Below are 17,801 nucleotides of genomic sequence, written 5' to 3' on the forward strand. Positions count from 1 at the left end.
ACGACACCGTAGGACGAGGACGCATACGACAAGTACAATTTGATCGGAGGACTCTCAAAACAAGAAATCAGGCTCGACGAATGTGAGAGAGTCCGAGCGAACCTTGAGAAGTTCAGCACAGCACAGCGCAAGAAGGAGGGGGAGTGGTTATCGTCCAACACAGACACACACAACACGCACACTCTACAGAATCTCCATGAGCCCGAGTACCGTCATATACAGCAGAGTGTTGCTTTGGCGAAGCAAGTTGAGTTGGACAAAGGTGGCTTTTTGTGTACCATTACGATCGATACCCTTAGCAGCACAGCACAAGGACTTCTAGAGAAGCAGCCAGTGGTGATGTTAGCTAGCAGTTTAATGAATTATTGCATGACCTTTTGAAAAATATAATTGCTTGGTGCTAGTATCTATGCCTGATATCCTCAAGTATCCGTACTCCGCAGTGATCTCTCGTATGTCGCTCTCATCCATTCCGAATCCGTGAATAATCCTCGCATTATATATGTGCCGAATTCTCAACTAACTGGTCAACGAAACCATTTCACCATCCCACTGTCCTGTGGCGTTGGGGCTGATGACATTCTCATACACCCAATGTCCCACGTCGGCACGCTTGACATTGAAACCAAGAGCGGGCTTACTCTCCGTCCCTACCTTGAGGCTCTTGAGGCCCTTGACATCCTTGTAATTCACGCTCCCGCTCAACAGCGTTGGCCGGATGCCCACGACGGTTCGGAACACGCCCTCGCCCTCGCCCTTTTCCATTTCGCCCCGGTACACGTCTTCCATCTTCTTCTTGTCGATGTGCGGGACCGCCAACGCCTGATGGTAAAAGAACCGCATCGCAAACGGCACGTCCTCGACGCCCCTGCTGATTCCTGTGGTGCTGACGAAAACCAAGGCCGGTTTAGCGATTGCCTGGAGAGGTGCCTCCTTGCTCGTGTAAATCTCGCGCAACGCTGCGACGAGCGTCCTGGCCGCCGTCTCGCAGATCGTCGGGTTGTCGAGTGTCGCGATGTGGCCTGGATGACACCAGTCGAACGTGAGGCTCGGCGTCCCGCCCAGCCCGGTGACGATGTATGTGGGAAACGCACCGTCAGGGGATGCCAGCAGGGTTTCCTTGACGTTCGCCACGTCCAGCGCGTTCCCTTGCACTATGGTGAGATTGTTATCGATGACCGCCGCCTCGAGACCTTGTGCGTTAAGCTGGTCGCGGAGTTTGGACGGTGTACGGACCAGCGCGAGCGCTCTGTGCCCTGAGAGTAAGGTGTGCACGAGAATGGCGTTGGCAACACCGCCTGTGGCGCCGAAAAAAGCCACGGTGTGAGTCCTCGATGTGGAAGTCATGGTGTTAGAAACTTTGGCGCGATTGAATGGTTTGCTTTGTTGGTGGGCGTTCCGCAATTGGAGATGAGAGAGACGTTTACGACTTTGTGTTTTTAGACAGTATTGTTGTTTCAAACTATCGAGGTCGAGGACTTTGATGGGATGTGTTTCTGTTTGGCTAGTGTCCTCTTCGACTCACTCGAGTTAACCAGCATCTTTATACATTTTCACCTACAGGATTGTTTCGTGCGAAAAGCAACACTTCACTGCAATCTAGGCTCCTCGCAAAGTTAAGATTTACAGCGACGGCACAATAGTTTGACATTGTTGAGAGTCCCATCATTGGGGGCTGCGTCAATGTCTGTGTTGAAGAAACGATGGGTGTGAAGGACGGATAGATCGACTGTTGACATGGAGAAGTTTGGGAGCCTCGTCGGAGGAACAATTGACCCGTCGGAGCCTTCAACACCCATTTTACCCACAAATAGAGGAATTGTGCATTCCGATTGGTCACTACCGTACCCTGTGGTTGCGAGAACCTCCATCGCTCTGCATTTTCGCAAGATCAATCTTCCGGGCAAACATTCTAGTCCATGTTGGAGAACTGTAGTCAATCATCCACACAGCTACGAATAGAGACATAAACAAAAAGGCAAAGTCCATGCAGCTACTGCCCTCGTCATATTGCACGCTATACGCAGAATTCGACCTGGGACCATGACAACGTACAGTCTTGCCCCAGCTGTGTGCTCACAATATCGATAGACTTCGATGATGCCTTCGCCACCCCGGTTTCGTCGCACATACCATGCCTGAAGGGGTTGTCTTCAATGTGGATGTAATGCTGTCTAGTGTCAGCTTGCAGCCTTGATGAGCATCTTTGTGGGGTCCATACGTAGCCACGATAGTCCTGGTAGTCCAGGTAGTCACATAGGCTCTCTTCGTTCGAGTGCGAGTTGGGGTTGGCGCAGTGACTGTGATTGTGGTGTTGACAATGCCAGAGAAGGCGGTCACTGGGGCCGGTGTGCTAACAAAGTCAGTACAAGGCACCTATCCGATGCGCCAAACAGTGTCCTTACATAGTAGAAGTTGATGTCACAATATCTGTGATGAACTCGGTGCTTGTTGGTGCAGTCACCGTCACATATGAAGATATCACCTGAGTCGTCTGGAGAACCGTTGTTGTGCAGACATCTGGAACGAGAACTTAGAATAGTCGTGTGTGGTGTTCTCTACAGCAACGTACCTGCTCCTCGCTCAAAGAGCTGATTTTCTCTTCTTGGCTCAACAAAAGCTTCCCTACGCCTACTTCGTCTAGGAGCGCCACGGAAAAAGCGTCCTCGGGGCGCGGGGTATGTTGTATTGGAGGCAGCTGCCAGGGTTGCCTTGGTCGGGCGGATCGTACAAGTAGGGTCTCTCTTTACAATTTGTGGCTGACACGAGACAGTAACCGTGGTCGTAGTGACAGTCGCGGACCAGGTCCTCGAGATACGAGTACGAGTTGATGTTGACGTCGAGTCGACAGTCACCTGTTTCGGTGTGGTCGTGATTGTTCTGGTCGAGGTGCTGGATGGCACCGTAACGGTTAATGGTGATAACGTTGTCGAGTATATGTCGGTGCTCGTAGTCGTGACAGTAGCCCTTGGGGTACTCGTGATAGTATATGTGGCTGTGGGCGTCGAGGTGATCGTCACGGGCGGACCGGCAACAATCTCAAAGGTCCGCATCCAAGCGAAGGTCAGTCCTTCCATGACGACCATCCAGTTCCCTGAGAACATCTTATTCTTGGTGACCTGGTTGCCATCCACATTGCTACAGATAAAACGTCAGTACCAGCATAGAAGGACCAGAAGGGGGGGGCTTGTACCAAGTGGATTTCATATCAACATCATCTGGCATGGTTGGAACGTCGGAGCAGAAGTACTCATCTCCATTGGGATCGATAAGGATCGGAGTGATGTCTCCTTGACTGTCACTTGGTTGGCAGCCTGATTACTGTCAGCATGGAGAGATAGATCAGAAGTCGCCAGACGTGCCCTCGAAGTCTGACAAGAATGAGAAATAGTCTGTAGAGGTGGTATTGATACAGTAGGGACCACCACCATCAACATAATCAACTCCAAACGAATAACAGTCTGCAGAAGCTCTCCGTAGCACAGTTAACACAATCAAAACAGGGAAAGTAAACGAATGCATGATGTCAATTGGACGTGAACGAAAGAATAGAGATCTTAACAGGTCGTGGGTAACATGGACAATATATATCAAAATCCGCTGGCGAAAAACCCAATGTCTAGAGTCTTTCCATCTTCCCCTTACATGTTCCATGGAGTAAACAACCCTTACGAAGTTAGGCAAGACCAAAACGAAAGCCACCCGGCTGAGCATGTGCAGACATGAAGGTACAGGGCGGTGTATAGCAAGCAAGGAATATAAGGGGAGTATCTTCACTTGTGATGGCTTTGTCTCAGGCAACGGAGGCTGGCGCAATCTCTCACTCAGGTTCAAAACATAAAGGCGACCCACGAGCATCGCAAGCTTTCCCTTGCAATACTGGGTATTACCTGATGTCCTGGAGGGTAAATGTCAAAGCTGTGTGACCAAAGAGGTGGTGGAGATTGGGCATGATTTCCTGAAGAAAGTCGGAAGACCAGCAACTTCTGAATCCAAGGAAGCTGACAAGGGATCCTGGAGCGTGGATTACACACCGCAAGGAGTCACAAGGTGTAGTTGTCCAATATCGCAAACAGAACTGGGGGAAGGGAAAAGAAGGACCAGCGACAATGGCCATTGTAAGGGGGAAGAAGCGCCAAGATTCCCGGGACTAAGGTATGTTGACCCTGTCCTTGCTTCCTCACGTTCTCGACAACTTCGGAATCGTATGCATCAAGCCGTAATCCATCCGGAAACAACATCAATGTTTAAGTCGTATTTCCGATGAAATTGCCATCTGGATCCTGTCTCGGTCACTTTAAGCCACTATTTCGCGACCATTTCGTGTTCGCCGGCGAAGAATTCAACGACTCGATGGCCGTCCCTTGTGATTATCTTGAGAAACATATTCACCCCTAGTTGTGTCACGGTGTGATGCAGCCAGAAACGAGGAGGTAAGACATACAATGTACGTGTACCACGCGCCCAAGGCATGGTAAATTTGCCCCCTGCATATCGGTGCGAGTCGAAGTCTAGACTGGCAGTTCACAGAACGATATGAAGGTGACTTTCCTGTTGAAGAGGTCGCGATGTGACAGAAGCCTATCTTCATTGCCTCTGTTTCCCAGCACATAATGGCTCCGACCAAGTCACTCGCTATGTTTCTCTTTCTGTCACTCTCTTCGCTTTTATTCTGCCGCTCTTTTGCTGCCTTTATTCCGACTGCGGAACTCGTTCAGCTTCCGCGCGATCTTGTACAGAGACAGGTATCCACGAGCAGTAGCAGCTCAGCTACCAGCACCAAAAAGGCCGACCCCCAATGCACGAACGGGCCCTTCACTCGCCAATGCTGGGGCAATGGGTTCAGCATTGCCACCAACTACGACAGCACATGGCCGAATACGCACCACACCGAATACTATGACCTCGAGATTACAAACACCACCATGGCTCCCGATGGAGTTCCGAGGGTTGTCTACTCGATCAACAACCAATTTCCTGGGCCTACCATCCGAGCAAAGTGGGGGGACACATTGCAGATTCGGGTGAAGAACAGCCTCACTACCAATGGCACCAGTATACACTGGCACGGTGTACGACAGTGGTACTCTAACCACATGGATGGTACAAACGGTGTAACCGAGTGCCCTCTTGCGCCAGGCCAGACTCGCACATACACCTTTTTGTGCACACAGTTCGGCACGACATGGTTCCATAGCCACTATTCCGACCAGTACTCCGACGGTGTAGTCGGGACGATCATCATCGATGGTCCTACCACATCGAATTATGACATCGATCTCGGCACGTACCCCATAACCGACTGGTATTATCGTCCTGCGTTCGAGATTGCGCCCCTGGTGCAGCATGCCGTCATTCGAGGTCCACCACCAGGCGACAACATCCTCATCAATGGCACCAACGTCAAGGTCAATGGCACAGTCGGCAAATACAGTCGCACTACGCTGACCAAAGGGAAAAAGTACAAACTCCGCCTCATCAACACTTCAACCAACGACAACTTCAAGGTCGGCCTCGACGAACACAATTTCACAGTTGTGACGGCAGACTTTGTCCCCATCAAACCGTTCGTGACGAAATGGCTGTTCCTGGCGATCGGCCAGCGCTACGACGTTATTATTGAGGCCAACCAGCCCGTCGATAGCTACTGGTTCCACGTCGTGCCCCAAACCGGCTGCAGCAATAACCTGAACAAGAACGCGCTCGCCATCTTCACATACGCTGGGGCCACATCAGCCACACCATCCAATGCGACTCGTTCCAACGCGCCGGCCGGTGCTCCAGACTGCTCCGACCCGAACAAGAGCCTCGTCCCGTACGTCAAGCTCGACGTACCAGACAACTACACCATCCCGCAGTCGTCGCACCTCGAGGTCGGGTTCGCCATTGTGCAAGACGCCGCCCAGCAGACACAGGTGCAGTGGAACTTGGACTTTAACGCCATCAACGTCCCCTGGGGCGATCCTACTCTGCAGTACGTGCTCGACAACAACACCAACTTCCCGACCAGCATGAACCTGATCAGCTTGCCCAACGCCAACACGTGGAGTTACTGGGTCATCCAGGCGCTGCAGACCCAAGCTCCACCCCAGCCGCATCCCATCCACTTGCACGGCCACGACTTTTACGTCCTCGGCGCCGACTCGGGCGTGTACAACAACTCACAGACCCTCAACTACAAGAACCCGCCGCGGCGGGACGTGGCCCTGTTGCCGGCGAACGGGTACCTCGTCCTGGCCTTCATCACGGACAACCCCGGCGCCTGGCTCATGCACTGCCACATCGCCTTCCACGTCAGTCTGGGTTTCGGAGCCCAGTTCTTGGAGCAGCCCGATTATATCCGTAGCAAGCTGGGTATCAAGCAGGAGTGGCATGACGAATGCAAGAGCTGGAACAAGTACTATGCTACCGCGCAGTACCTCCAGGAAGACTCTGGTTTGTGAGGTTTCTCAAGTTCCTAGGACGCAAAATATAGGGTACTTGGATGGGAAAAGTAGACTCTTAAGAGGAAGGGTCTCGGAAGGAAAGGGGTCGTACAGTGGTTTTTTTTGTGTGTCGAGTCACCTCTGTAGCTCATAATACAACTAGGATTTGCTCGACCCATCTTTGACTATCTCTCCTACCTGATGTCGCTGTAACGGCTGTGCTGAGATGGAAGATGAAGTGTGCCGGCATGAAAGAAAACAGTGGGAGAAAGGTGAGGTAAGGTGTTTGTTGTTTAACAATTTTTGTCTGATCTAAACCACTATCACTATACACAAATCCCCAAGTCCATGTCCATGTGGAAAGTAGAGGATGGGTTTCTTCTGCGGGTAGAAAAGAGCAGCCATGGCACGCCCGGTTTTTTCCTTTTTGCATTGCACCCGGACCACTTCTTACAGCACCGACAAGTTCGGGAATCTCTCCTGTGAATCACACGTGTGTTAGCAATACCAACATTTTCGCACGGGGGATCGGCGTCGACCCCTGCACCGATTCCGATCTTGATTCGGGGAGGTGTAAGGCGCATCAGCGGACGTACCAAGTATCCAGGAGGCATCCATCGTCCCTTCTTGACCAAGCGGGCAGTGTACTCGTCGATCTCGGGAGCGGCGGCGGTGATCTCGTCGACGGTGAGTTCCTCCCACGGTCTCGCGCCCTCGATGTCGTTCAAGGCCTTCTCCAAGCTCTTCAGCTCGACCTCGACTTTGGACTTCGTCTCCTCGGCATTCTTGATGGCGACCTGCTCGAAGCTCTCAATCGCCTTGATCTGCTTGCTGACGTCGTACGTCTTGGGCTGGAACGACTTGTAGTACTGCTCGATCTCGTCGATAACGGCCGTGTTCTTGAGCACGCTGCGGTAGTAGGCAAAATCGACCGTCGTGGGCTGCTCGGAAAGGACCTGCACGCGGCGTCGGGCGTCGTCGTTTCGCTTCTTAAAGTTGGCCAGCGCCGTCGCAGTGCTGCCTCGGAGGCCGAGTTGGGTGCCGACCTTGCTCCAATCGAGCTTCGAAACTGCGCGGGACTAGAAACGAGAAGATATTCGTCAGTGACATACTTCAAAACGCCGTCGGGGCGATGATTTTGCGCAGTCCGGAGCTAAACCAGACCCTGCACGAGCTTCGGGACGTACTGAAGCAGCCATTTTGGCGGTATGGTGTGGTTGTGGTGGAGGGGAGAGTCGGTCGGTGCAGCTTTTCTAAAGTGATGTTTGAAGGTCCGGCTTCGTTCTCGTCCCTGGGCTCGGCGAACATGCCTGATACGGACAGATCACGTGGTTAGACAGTGATTAGCAGTCAGTACCCACAGAAGTCCTGTGCGTAGCACGGTTTCTTCATGCAATACGCACCGCAAAGACTCGAAACACTTTACATCTAAGATTAACTGGCAAGACAAGCATTTTTGTATTTTCCGCTCATCTAGAAGCATAAACTAGTATGCCATGTTCAGTGTACAGACGGTGCAACAGATAAAACTAGGCCGTCAACTGCTCTGGATCATTTGCACCATGAGCCTAAAAGTCCAAATCCCGCACTTTTGATTGCTGGTTTTGATCATACACTTAGCGCCATGATGGAGTTGACTATATCGTTGCCATTCTCCTTGAGTGCTTTGACGGCCTTCTTTCGTGACACGGATGCTTGCGTCATGACGAGTTCAATGTCCTTTGCTTCAAGTCCACTGTCGTCGACCTCCTCGTCGTCGTCTTCATCCTCCTCGGCCTTCTTCTCAGGTTCCTTGCCCTTTCCGTGGTCGTGCGAGTGGTCGTGGCCGGCGTGCTCAGCGTTGGCGGCTTCGGCAGCGGCAAGTTGTTGAGCAGCGGCAGCTTGCGACTGGGAGTTGAGGTCTTCGATCTTGGCTTCACCGAAGATGCTACAGTGCGTTAGATATCGGGGGAGTTGAAGAAATTAGAGCTAGCTTACATCCAGGTGTTGCTGGTGGGGGATCGGTAGACGTCAGGGTTGGAGATCACGAAGAGAACCTGTGAAAAGTTGTGTCAGCCATCGCTTCGCGAGATGCGCAATGACTCTTCAGGGAGGGAATCGAAGAGAATGCGATCGTGGGGATGATAACTTACTCCCTTTGGTCTTCTCAAGGTAACACGGGTAATGCCTGGGACGTGCTTCAAACCCAGCTTGCCAATGGCCTTGCGTGCCTTCTTTTCATTTCGGCTATGGACTGCGACTGCTGATCCAGCTGGGATAGAGGCTTCACCTTCTCCAGCACCTTCGGCTTCGGAGTCTGATGAGCTGGACGCATCATCGGCTTGGGTATTCTTGGTGGGCTCATCGTCAGGGAGCTCTTCTATTCTTGGGTTCGACATGATGGAGGCCAAGGTCGTTCGGGATGTAAGAAGCGGAGTGAAGCCTGCGCCAGAGCTTTGGTTAGCGAAAAGAGCATATGAGGTCGGGATATCGTGTCCGCAGTCTCGCAGGCAGAACTCGGGGATATTTTTTATCCAACAGTCTGTGAAATTGCCGGGTCACAGCAGGGAGCCTCACAGTTATATCCAGGTGCGTAGTGGTGTCAAATCGGATTTTGTGTGTCCGTCGTGGTGAAGCTGTATTCGATGTGCACCGCTTCGATGATCGAATCCTTGGCGGCATCATGTCACGTGATGGCCTCTCTACAGCACCCAATACGCCGGAGCTGTTGGTATTGTCACTTAGAGCGGCGACTACATCATGAGAGTTCTAGCTGTTAGATATCGAATTTGAAGAGGTGAAGGGCTCCTGGGTATGCTCAAGCATGGCCAAGCGACAGATCTAAAAGCACCATGACAGTTGGTGACCATGCGATTTATAACCAAGACTCCAGATGCACCATGAAAATAGGGCCGGAGTAGCTGAAGGTAGCCCGGGCTCTGAAGCATAGCAACGACGAACAGTATGAGAGATATTTCGTGTAGACAGTTGGAAAAGAGTAATGTCTGGCTGAACGCCTGAATATTTTTCGAGCTCAAGTCGCGTTACACAGAACGACGCCCTGTTACTGAGTATCATGTCAAATCTTTGTGTTGAGTTTCATGAATTTATTGGATCATGCTCTCAGAGATGCTCGCGCGGGCGGAATAGCAGAATAGCCACAGCCACGAACAATCTTGTCACCCTCATCACTGAGGTCGTCTCAGCGACATGCCCACAGCCCGCATGCCATCTGTCTTGTTATTTTGAACCGGTGAATTTTCATATGACGCCGAAACAATGCCTAGTTTATGCCTTTGCCGTCGCCCGAACTTTGGCTTGCGCCTTCAGTGTCTCGAATCGTTGCTATTCATCCTGATCGTCAGCAGATGTCATTTGTCAAATTACGACCAGAGTCAGGTAGGCGAGTGACTGTTGGCGAAATACCGAGGTGATTCTTACCTGCTTCTTCAATCTCATGACCTTGAATCGTTCAAAGTCTGTCAGGTTCTTCCTTCGGTCGGCTTGCTCTCTCTTCTTAGCCCACGATGACTCGGACCACTTCTTGTCAACCTCCTGCTTCTCCCACACCTTCTTGACGGCACCGGTACCGGCAGATCTTGGGATGGTGATCACCCAAGGGGTCAAAGTGACTGTGCTGGTGAAGATGGCTTGTCGGGGCACGACTGCGTCTTCTTTCGTTGAGGGACCATCGACAAGGATCTGAGAAACTCAAGTCAGCCTACTCTCTCACATCAATGGCTTTGAAACGTACTCTTCCAGCATCGATGATCTCAACAATAGCGGCCAGCTTGCCAGCAAAGGGGCCCTGTCGGATAGTGACAATGCGTCCGACCTCGACCAACTTCCATCCGGCGACCTTGATATCGACGTTCGACATTTTCGCGAAGAGACTGTGCGCGGTTGATCAGTGTGTGGATCGTAAGGGAGAGAGGTAGATAAGCATACAAGAAAAATATGGAAATGTGATTGTCGCCTTGATTGTGTTCGCCGTCGAGATCCAAAGTGCCCGGTCGCAATTCTCAAGCCGATAGTGTGTGAACGCCAAGATCGACTTTTTGCCAAGACTAGTCCTTGGCTAAATGCCATTCTCGGCTTAGTGCTAAATTCTGCAGCTGGCCAGGACCTTTTTAGCTGCAAGGACAGAAGTTTTCTCCTTCTTTAATGCACACCTCTATGTTCGATCACAAACATTGTCTGCACTCTTGCTACATCGCTGAATGATGTGTTTAATGCCTTTGCACAATGCTCCCTCATGTCTCGCTTGTTACTGATGGTGAATGACAGTTCTGTAGTTGTCAACACTAATCCAGAGTAAGTACCATCACGTTCTGAGCCACTCATTCTTTTCATGATGTTATAATTTGCGATTGAATCTGTCACTGGAGTCTCTCGCCGGAGACTCTCAACAGCGGCGGAGACATGATATTCAACTTCTTACATATGCTGAAAGTTCACATGGATCGATTCTCTTCTCACTTGGCATCTGGTATGAATTCTTGACTGACAGATGAAGTAGATCTCCGGTTGCCAGGCCGTTGATTTGTGGATAGCAAGCATGCTGCTTGCTTGCATGCCACTATCGTCTCTGTTGCTGCGGACCATCTCAGGTACGAACACCTCCCCCGCGGACTTCCCGATGATTACACCACTATGCACTAGATAGTAAATGATCGATTGAAATGATCGTACCCATTTTACACCAAGATCTCTGAGGGAATCACTGCAGCAAAGATGTCGCTCTTGTTTTGTCAAGGCAGCACTAACATTTCCTCAGGTAGGTTTCTCATCGTTGAGTTAGTCCGACCCACCGCTAGCGGCGTCCGATGCTCGATTCCATTGGTGTCTATTTGGCCCTGGTTGCTGGGTCTTACGAAGTGCTCGTCTGCGTCGCAACGGGAGGCTATCGGCAGATTGGTTGTGTTCCCGTTGCGCACGACAGTGATGATGTAACTTGACAGCACACGGTTGGATGCCCATTGCGTAGGCCCTCGTCAGTTCAACCATGGATGGGTAGTTTGGGCAGGCATCTATGTCAGCTGTTGACTGTACTTCAATGAAAAACATGATTTCCTTCGCGCTGGCGCTGTTTTGTTCGGGCCCATTCTCTCTGGGGCTAGACTATGCTCGAGACTTCTTCCGACGCCGCCTAGTTTCTCTACCTGTGAGCAGATTTGCTTCAACATACTACGGCGTCGTATTCGCTACGGTTTGAAGAGCCTGACAGAAGTTCTGTGCCACCTCCTGACTACATTACATCGTACCTTGCTCGGATAACATATGGCATGACGTGTTCCGGGGACACAGAGTGTACTCGCAGTCTGGCACAGCTGATACTCGTATCACGGCAAGGCAAATGTCCGATAAGTAGCGTGTCGCCGATGAGATTTGTTGGCAAAGCCGCTCTTGAACTTCGCTAGCATTCTTGTACTTTGGGACCCTTTCGATGCGGACAGTTCGCGAACCTCTAGCTCATATCCACGAAAGTTTAACTATAATGTTAGCCTTCAAATCTTAAGGCGATTGAGGCTGTGAATCTCCTTCTGCATCTCCCAGTGGCGAACGGGTGAAACGACAGGCATTGCACACACGAAACCACGCAGGGCTCCATATTGTAGCTTTTGATTGGCTGTGAGAGTAGTTACAGTTTCGCGTGATGGTCAGACCGCGTTGTGGTCGGGGCTCGTGGGGAAGCGAAATGAAGGAATATCGAGTAGAGCCGAAAAGAAGCTTCAGTGCGACAGGCGAGAACCATCGTCAGGAGATCTTCAGGAAGCTTGCAGAGTCCGACCAGGGCTGTGGTCGGTAGTGGCATTTTCTAGGTGTTTTCCGGGGGGCCAAGAATGCCACCCACTGTACTCCGTACGGAGATATGTTGACTCTCTCGACCTCCTGTCTTATGCCATGTTCTGCAGCTTCAAGTCACCCGTGGCGGCAGGCTCACATTCTGGTCGCTGCGATGGCAGTGGCTTGCTCGAGATGGGCACTTGTTGCGGGTGGTGATTTCGACCAGGCAGTAAAATCTCAGAGAAGGTGAAGTGAAGGCTGGTGGTGATGAAACGGCACATAAAACCTCTCGTGTGCCATACCCAAGGCAGTTGAGCTCATGGTGAGATAGAGGTCAAGGATGCAAAGCAACTTCACCAGCTGCTTCACAACGGGCTGGTCATATCTCTCTTGCTCGCGACTATCACATCCTCTTGTTCTACACGTCTTCATCCCCACCTCTTGCCATACTCATTCGCTTTCCTTCCTCGTTCCCGTCTCCGTGCAACCTCCTCCCCTCTCCTGCTCGATCACATATCTCTTCCACTCTACCTTGAGTCGCACGGGCTGTCAACTGGGCTCAGCACCTGTTCCTTCACATCTCCCATTCATTCCGCAATTCATCTCCTGTTTCAACCATCTTGGGTCTTGACGACCTGTCAGATCAACACAATTGCAAATCCCACGTCGATATCGCTGCCCGCTGGTACGGATGGCCTCACTTCGTCCTTGCACAGGGGCTATGCCTCGAAAGGTTGATAATGGACTTGACGGAGGACCAAGTACCGCTGTATCTTCCACTCCCTTTGCCCTGGGTTACGACATGGCGCTCAGATATAACACCGACGGACTCGGCTTCCTCTATGTCGGCTTAGTGATTGCATGGACATGTCTCTTGCTTCCAGCTGCTATCTTCCTCGTCAGAAACCGGCACCTTCCCTTCCTTCGCATGCGCAACATCCCATTGGCAGTCAGCGCCGTGGCTGTCCTTCACGTATACTGGGTCCTGTGCATGATCGCTTATGTCTTGAATGGGTTCTTTCCATGCGCGAGTGAATATTGGATAATGAGCATTTACCTACCTCTTGGTATCGCTTTGTTCCAAGCCACCAACACACAACTGTTTGCAATCGCCACGGCACAGAAGAGATATGTCCAGGGAAACATTGCAGTGACGACGAAAGAGACAAGGGCAAGAGGATGGCGCAAATACCTTCAGAAGCTCAAGACTTACAATGCAACAAAGAATACCATGACGTGGATTGGCATCGGCATGAGCGTTCAGGTTCGTTGAAGGTTGAAAGATGAAGCTGAGCGTGCTGACTGACAGTGCTAGATTCTGTGTGCCCTGATTATCTTTCTAGTTTCCAGGAAATTCCACCCTAGCTTTGGCACAACCGGTGTGGTCACCACGAGAGCTGGCTGCCGACGAGGCTGGGAGTGGTAAGTTGCCCGACGCGTCGTGGATGCAAAGTTGTTGACTGGTTCCCAGGTGGCCATCCATTGCCTGGCAGATATTTTGGTCCTGGATCTATGCACCAGTGCTTTTATGGCGCGTTAGAACCATTCGTGATGTACATGGATGGCGAAAGCAGACTATTGCATGTATCGTTGCTGGGTGCGGTGATATCCCTGTTGTTAAAGCTTCTACTGACCAAAACAGACTGCCTGCTTCTCCTATGTGGCTGATTGCTCTTTATGCGAAGGGTATGAAGAAGGTCGACACATATTTTGTACCCCCTCTGTGGTGAGTGTCAATCGAGGCTTTCTTTCACTGCCTGAAATCCGCTGATGATGTGCGACAGGTTTTCGGCCTCCATTGTTATTATGCAAGGATCAGTTGTGTTCGTCCCATTCTCCCAAGTATTCAAGAATCGAAGACTCGAAAGTGAAACACGAGAGATCATTGCCGAGTGGGAAGAGAAGCAGAAACAAGGTGGCTCTCTCGCAACATCCAATTCAAGCCAGACTGCGGTACGGTCTAGAATGTCCACGCGCGTTTCCATGAAGAGCACCGCCAGCACGAACCCACGACAGGGTGAAATGTACACCATGAGTGCTCTAGAAAAGACGCTGAAACTCAACCCGCAGCCGCTGCTCATGTTTTCAGCTCTGAAGGACTTCTCCGGAGAGAACATCAGCTTTCTAATTCACATCCGCCAATGGAAGGCCAAATGGAACACGGATAAGCGCAAATCGACCATGCTTCGCAAGACTTCTCACGACAAGACTGCCGATTCAGAGCTGGTGAGACAACAATTCCAACAAGCCGTTGGCATCTACGCCTCCTTTGTCAGTTTGAAGTATTCCGATTTCCCAATCAATATTTCGTCGGCGCATCAGCGAGAACTGGAGGTCATGTTTGAACAATATGCGGCTCTAGTGTGCGCTGAGCCGGCCTCGAACGCAGCCACGCCTTTTGAGAATTACTGGTCATCGACCTTCTCTGACGATCTCGAGAGCCAAGCAGGGAAAGACCAATTGTCATTTGAATCAACTGCCGTATCCGACAGCGAGCACCAAGAATCACGGCCCGAATCAATGCAAGCTCGCCAATTGCGAGAACTAAGGATGACCAATTTTGGAGATCGACTTCCTGCCAACATCGGTATCCCCGACACTTTCAACGCTACCGTGTTCGATAAAGCCGAACTAAGCATCAAGGAGTTGGTCCTCACCAACACCTGGGCCAAATTCGTAAAGGCCGGATTTGCACAGAATGCCGAGAAACGCGGCTTCGAGGGTCAATTCCGAGCCGTCATAAGCGCTTGCCGACTCAAATTTCCCAAGCGAGGTCGCAAGTGAGGTTGACCTGGTGGCCTCTCAGGTTATCAACAGCAACGGAATGACGACCAAGGGCGGATGGTTTTTGTGGCAAAGGCGTTTATTGCGGACGTTCAAAAGTAAGGCTTTTGGTTGATTGGAATGAAAGGTAGAAAGACGGAAAGAAAGATGTGAACCAAAAGCAAGATTCATCAATGTGGTTGCACATCCTAGAATATTCAGGATTGCTCGAAAAGATGTTCTTTGGGAGCTGGAAAGTGGCGACACAGGTTACTCGGTTTATTCTTTGTAATCGCATCCGTCAAGAAACAGCGAAGGACCTTGTCGGGCTGGGCTCTTGGGCCCTTTTCTTCATTATTGGGGAAGTGATATGAATCAGAGTTGGTGAGTATGAAAAAGACTTGAGGATACCTCGACGAGGCGTGAGTGTCATGGGAGAAAAAGAGCAGCAGCAAGAAGCTGACAAAGACAAAGCGATACACTTCTTCCTAAAGAAAAGGAGATGATCGATGTTCAGTGGAGAAGTCACTATTGAATGATCAACGTTTGACTAGGCACGAGGTACTTTGCTTGTTTCACTCCGCATCTTTTAAGCTATCATCTTGAGTAAAACCGTAACAGGGTCAGCTGTGTTCGGCGGACGGCTTCCTACCCATGAACCACCAAGAAGGCGAAAAGATTCCTTCCTTGCCTGCCTCGGCGACGCTGTCGACGCACAGTGCCAGGATGTCCATGGCCTCACAGACGCCTCGGGCACGAGGGTATCCCAGCTTCTCGAGCGACCAGACGAGAGCGTAGCAGGCTCTTCGGGCGAACGGGGACATTTTCCACGCCGTCCACCAATCGGTCCACGTCGTCGACGGAGCGGTGCGGCCTTCTAGCATCCACCACCATTCGCGGTGTCGAGGAGAAGGAGGAGGAGGAGCAGGGACGCTCGTCGCCGGCGTTGTCGTTCGTGCTTGTCCCCTGGCCCTCTCCCTGCCGGTCCTCTTCCCGTCCCCCTTCCCATGGTCCTGGTCCTGGTCAGAGTCACTCTCACAGCCAACCGATTCTGTACTCTCTTCCACCCGCGCTTCTGCGTCTTCGGCACGTCGAGTGTCGGCGCGGCGTTTCAGGTAGTCGTAGTAACCTGCAAAGTCCTCCTCGTGCACCAGGTCAAACCCGGACGACACCATTGCCTCGCGCGCCTCGACGCTCGTGCGCAGATTGACGACCCCGTTGCCCCGTTCGATCCGCGTCCGCATTTCGACGTGGCGAGCATTCGACCGGTCGAACCTGGGCGTCATCACCCACTCGCTTACGAGGCACACGCCGCCCGGTTTCAAGACCCGGCAGATTTCCGCGTACACCGTCTTCAGCGACGGTGCGTGGCATGTGGCTTCGATGGCGAACGCGGCGTCGAAGATGTCACTTCGAAAGGGGATGTTCTGTGACGAAGGGGGCGGTGACACTTAATAATGTACGTTACGACATTAACGACGGGGATGGGGCTGGACTGAGTTTGTCCTGTGACCTTTTGCCGGCGTTTTGGATTTGGTTACTTCTCTCGCTCTCTCGTTTACTTGGTCGCTCGCTCGCTTTGCGAAACGTAAACTTTCAGAGACGATATTGGGGAAAGAAAAGAGAGAAAGAAATGGGAGGGCCGAGAAACGTGGTGCTTACAAGAAAATCACCCCTGACAAAGGTACATTTGTCCATCAGGCCCTCTCGGGCCGTCAACTGGATCGCGCGATCGATCTGGGTCTGGTTGATGCTTATCCCGACCACCTCGCAGCCTGTGAACCTCGCGATCTCGCGTGCCGGCCCGCCGATGCCGCAGCCCACGTCTAGGACTCTCATGCCCGGCCTGAGACCCATGAGGAGCGCGATGCGGTGTTCGTAGAAGCACTGCGCAGAGTGCAAGGTGTCGGCGGGCGAGAAAGGCGCGTAGTGGAATCTCGTGCTCCAGTTCGTTTCGTACGCGGCCGTCGCAAACTCGTAGTACCTGCTTCCTCCATCCCCGGTGGAGGGAACTATGTCAGAACTTTATGTATCTCTTTCTGCTCTGGCAAATCCAACGGGCTATCTGGTGTAGGGTCTGTACTCCGCCCTGCCAATCCAACCGGCTCTCTGGGGTAGGGTCTGAAAACACCTTCTAAGGCAGTCTGTGAAGAGGGATTCGGGCGGGTCGCAAGAACATGAACCTGGCAAGGCAGGCAATTATACAGAGTGTACCGTATTTGCTGCAGAAGAAAAAGGGGGGCAGGTGGCTCACGAGTCGCTGACCTGAGCGGCCTTCGTCGCTCGTCCACCGTCATCTCGCTGGCGTCGAGAGGATGTGGTCTTGTCCTTGGCCTGAGGCCCGTCGTCTGCTCCGTGTGCTCCGTCAAATTGGTCGGTGTATCTGCTTATGACCTTTTCAAAATCTTTATTGAGCAGTGCGGGATAGTTTGGAGAACTCATGGTCGATCCAGACTCAACGTACCTTGAACAAGAAGGGGTGCGGTGGTTTGGTTCGAGTCTGGATGAGGGGGGCATCGATCAAGCTCACAACGTGAGTCCTGAGTCGTAGAAGAGGTGCACAAAGACATCCGTGCGTAGAGTCCATAGTATTGTCATCAAGAACAATAGTAAGAGCTGGTATGTCTTGGGTCAAGAATTCCGCATTCGAAACATTTCAAGGTACATGGCATGGGATACTCGTCGTATCAACGGCTCCAGCCCCGACATCACAACGGCACTTTGGTGCCCATGGTTTTGTCGAACACTTTCCAACCATCCATCTAAATCTCTCCCCTCAGATGACACAATGAGTGAACGATGTTGGACTGCAGGCGGGCAAGGGGATGTTGTCGATAGAATAGACGA

General features: G+C 51.7%; 8 protein-coding genes across 8 annotated transcripts; 2 read left to right on the forward strand and 6 right to left on the reverse strand.

The window, feature by feature from the left end:
- Positions 1 to 519: 519 nt before the first annotated feature.
- On the reverse strand, positions 520 to 1,347 carry PV08_06259 (uncharacterized protein; the record flags this gene model as incomplete). Its single annotated transcript, XM_016380597.1, has 1 exon — positions 520 to 1,347. One exon carries the CDS (start codon positions 1,345 to 1,347, stop codon positions 520 to 522), a length of 828 nt encoding a protein of 275 aa, XP_016236424.1.
- Positions 1,348 to 2,558: 1,211 nt separating this feature from the next.
- On the reverse strand, positions 2,559 to 3,225 carry PV08_06260 (uncharacterized protein; the record flags this gene model as incomplete). The annotated part of the gene is made up of 2 exons (XM_016380598.1): positions 2,559 to 3,138; positions 3,194 to 3,225. The coding sequence occupies 2 exons, from the start codon at positions 3,223 to 3,225 to the stop codon at positions 2,559 to 2,561; spliced, it is 612 nt and encodes a 203-aa protein (XP_016236425.1).
- Positions 3,226 to 4,613: 1,388 nt separating this feature from the next.
- PV08_06261 (uncharacterized protein) lies at positions 4,614 to 6,443 on the forward strand (the record flags this gene model as incomplete). Its single annotated transcript, XM_016380599.1, has 1 exon — positions 4,614 to 6,443. The coding sequence occupies one exon, from the start codon at positions 4,614 to 4,616 to the stop codon at positions 6,441 to 6,443; it is 1,830 nt and encodes a 609-aa protein (XP_016236426.1).
- A 432-nt stretch (positions 6,444 to 6,875) lies between these two features.
- Positions 6,876 to 7,624, reverse strand: PV08_06262 (uncharacterized protein; the record flags this gene model as incomplete). Its single annotated transcript, XM_016380600.1, has 3 exons — positions 6,876 to 6,905; positions 6,938 to 7,504; positions 7,538 to 7,624. 3 exons carry the CDS (start codon positions 7,622 to 7,624, stop codon positions 6,876 to 6,878), a joined length of 684 nt encoding a protein of 227 aa, XP_016236427.1.
- Positions 7,625 to 8,033: 409 nt separating this feature from the next.
- PV08_06263 (nascent polypeptide-associated complex subunit alpha) lies at positions 8,034 to 8,803 on the reverse strand (the record flags this gene model as incomplete). Its single annotated transcript, XM_016380601.1, has 3 exons — positions 8,034 to 8,352; positions 8,403 to 8,461; positions 8,558 to 8,803. The coding sequence occupies 3 exons, from the start codon at positions 8,801 to 8,803 to the stop codon at positions 8,034 to 8,036; spliced, it is 624 nt and encodes a 207-aa protein (XP_016236428.1).
- Positions 8,804 to 9,692: 889 nt separating this feature from the next.
- PV08_06264 (uncharacterized protein) lies at positions 9,693 to 10,284 on the reverse strand (the record flags this gene model as incomplete). Its single annotated transcript, XM_016380602.1, has 3 exons — positions 9,693 to 9,749; positions 9,846 to 10,106; positions 10,159 to 10,284. The coding sequence occupies 3 exons, from the start codon at positions 10,282 to 10,284 to the stop codon at positions 9,693 to 9,695; spliced, it is 444 nt and encodes a 147-aa protein (XP_016236429.1).
- A 2,628-nt stretch (positions 10,285 to 12,912) lies between these two features.
- On the forward strand, positions 12,913 to 14,975 carry PV08_06265 (uncharacterized protein; the record flags this gene model as incomplete). The annotated part of the gene is made up of 5 exons (XM_016380603.1): positions 12,913 to 13,455; positions 13,507 to 13,613; positions 13,663 to 13,788; positions 13,834 to 13,917; positions 13,976 to 14,975. 5 exons carry the CDS (start codon positions 12,913 to 12,915, stop codon positions 14,973 to 14,975), a joined length of 1,860 nt encoding a protein of 619 aa, XP_016236430.1.
- A 602-nt stretch (positions 14,976 to 15,577) lies between these two features.
- Positions 15,578 to 17,396, reverse strand: PV08_06266 (uncharacterized protein; the record flags this gene model as incomplete). The annotated part of the gene is made up of 3 exons (XM_016380604.1): positions 15,578 to 16,381; positions 16,617 to 16,938; positions 17,209 to 17,396. 3 exons carry the CDS (start codon positions 17,394 to 17,396, stop codon positions 15,578 to 15,580), a joined length of 1,314 nt encoding a protein of 437 aa, XP_016236431.1.
- Between the last annotated feature and the right edge of the window lie 405 nt (positions 17,397 to 17,801).

Source organism: Exophiala spinifera (genome assembly GCF_000836115.1).
Source record: "Exophiala spinifera strain CBS 89968 unplaced genomic scaffold supercont1.4, whole genome shotgun sequence".
In the NCBI taxonomy this organism is placed as follows: Eukaryota; Fungi; Ascomycota; class Eurotiomycetes; order Chaetothyriales; family Herpotrichiellaceae; genus Exophiala; species Exophiala spinifera.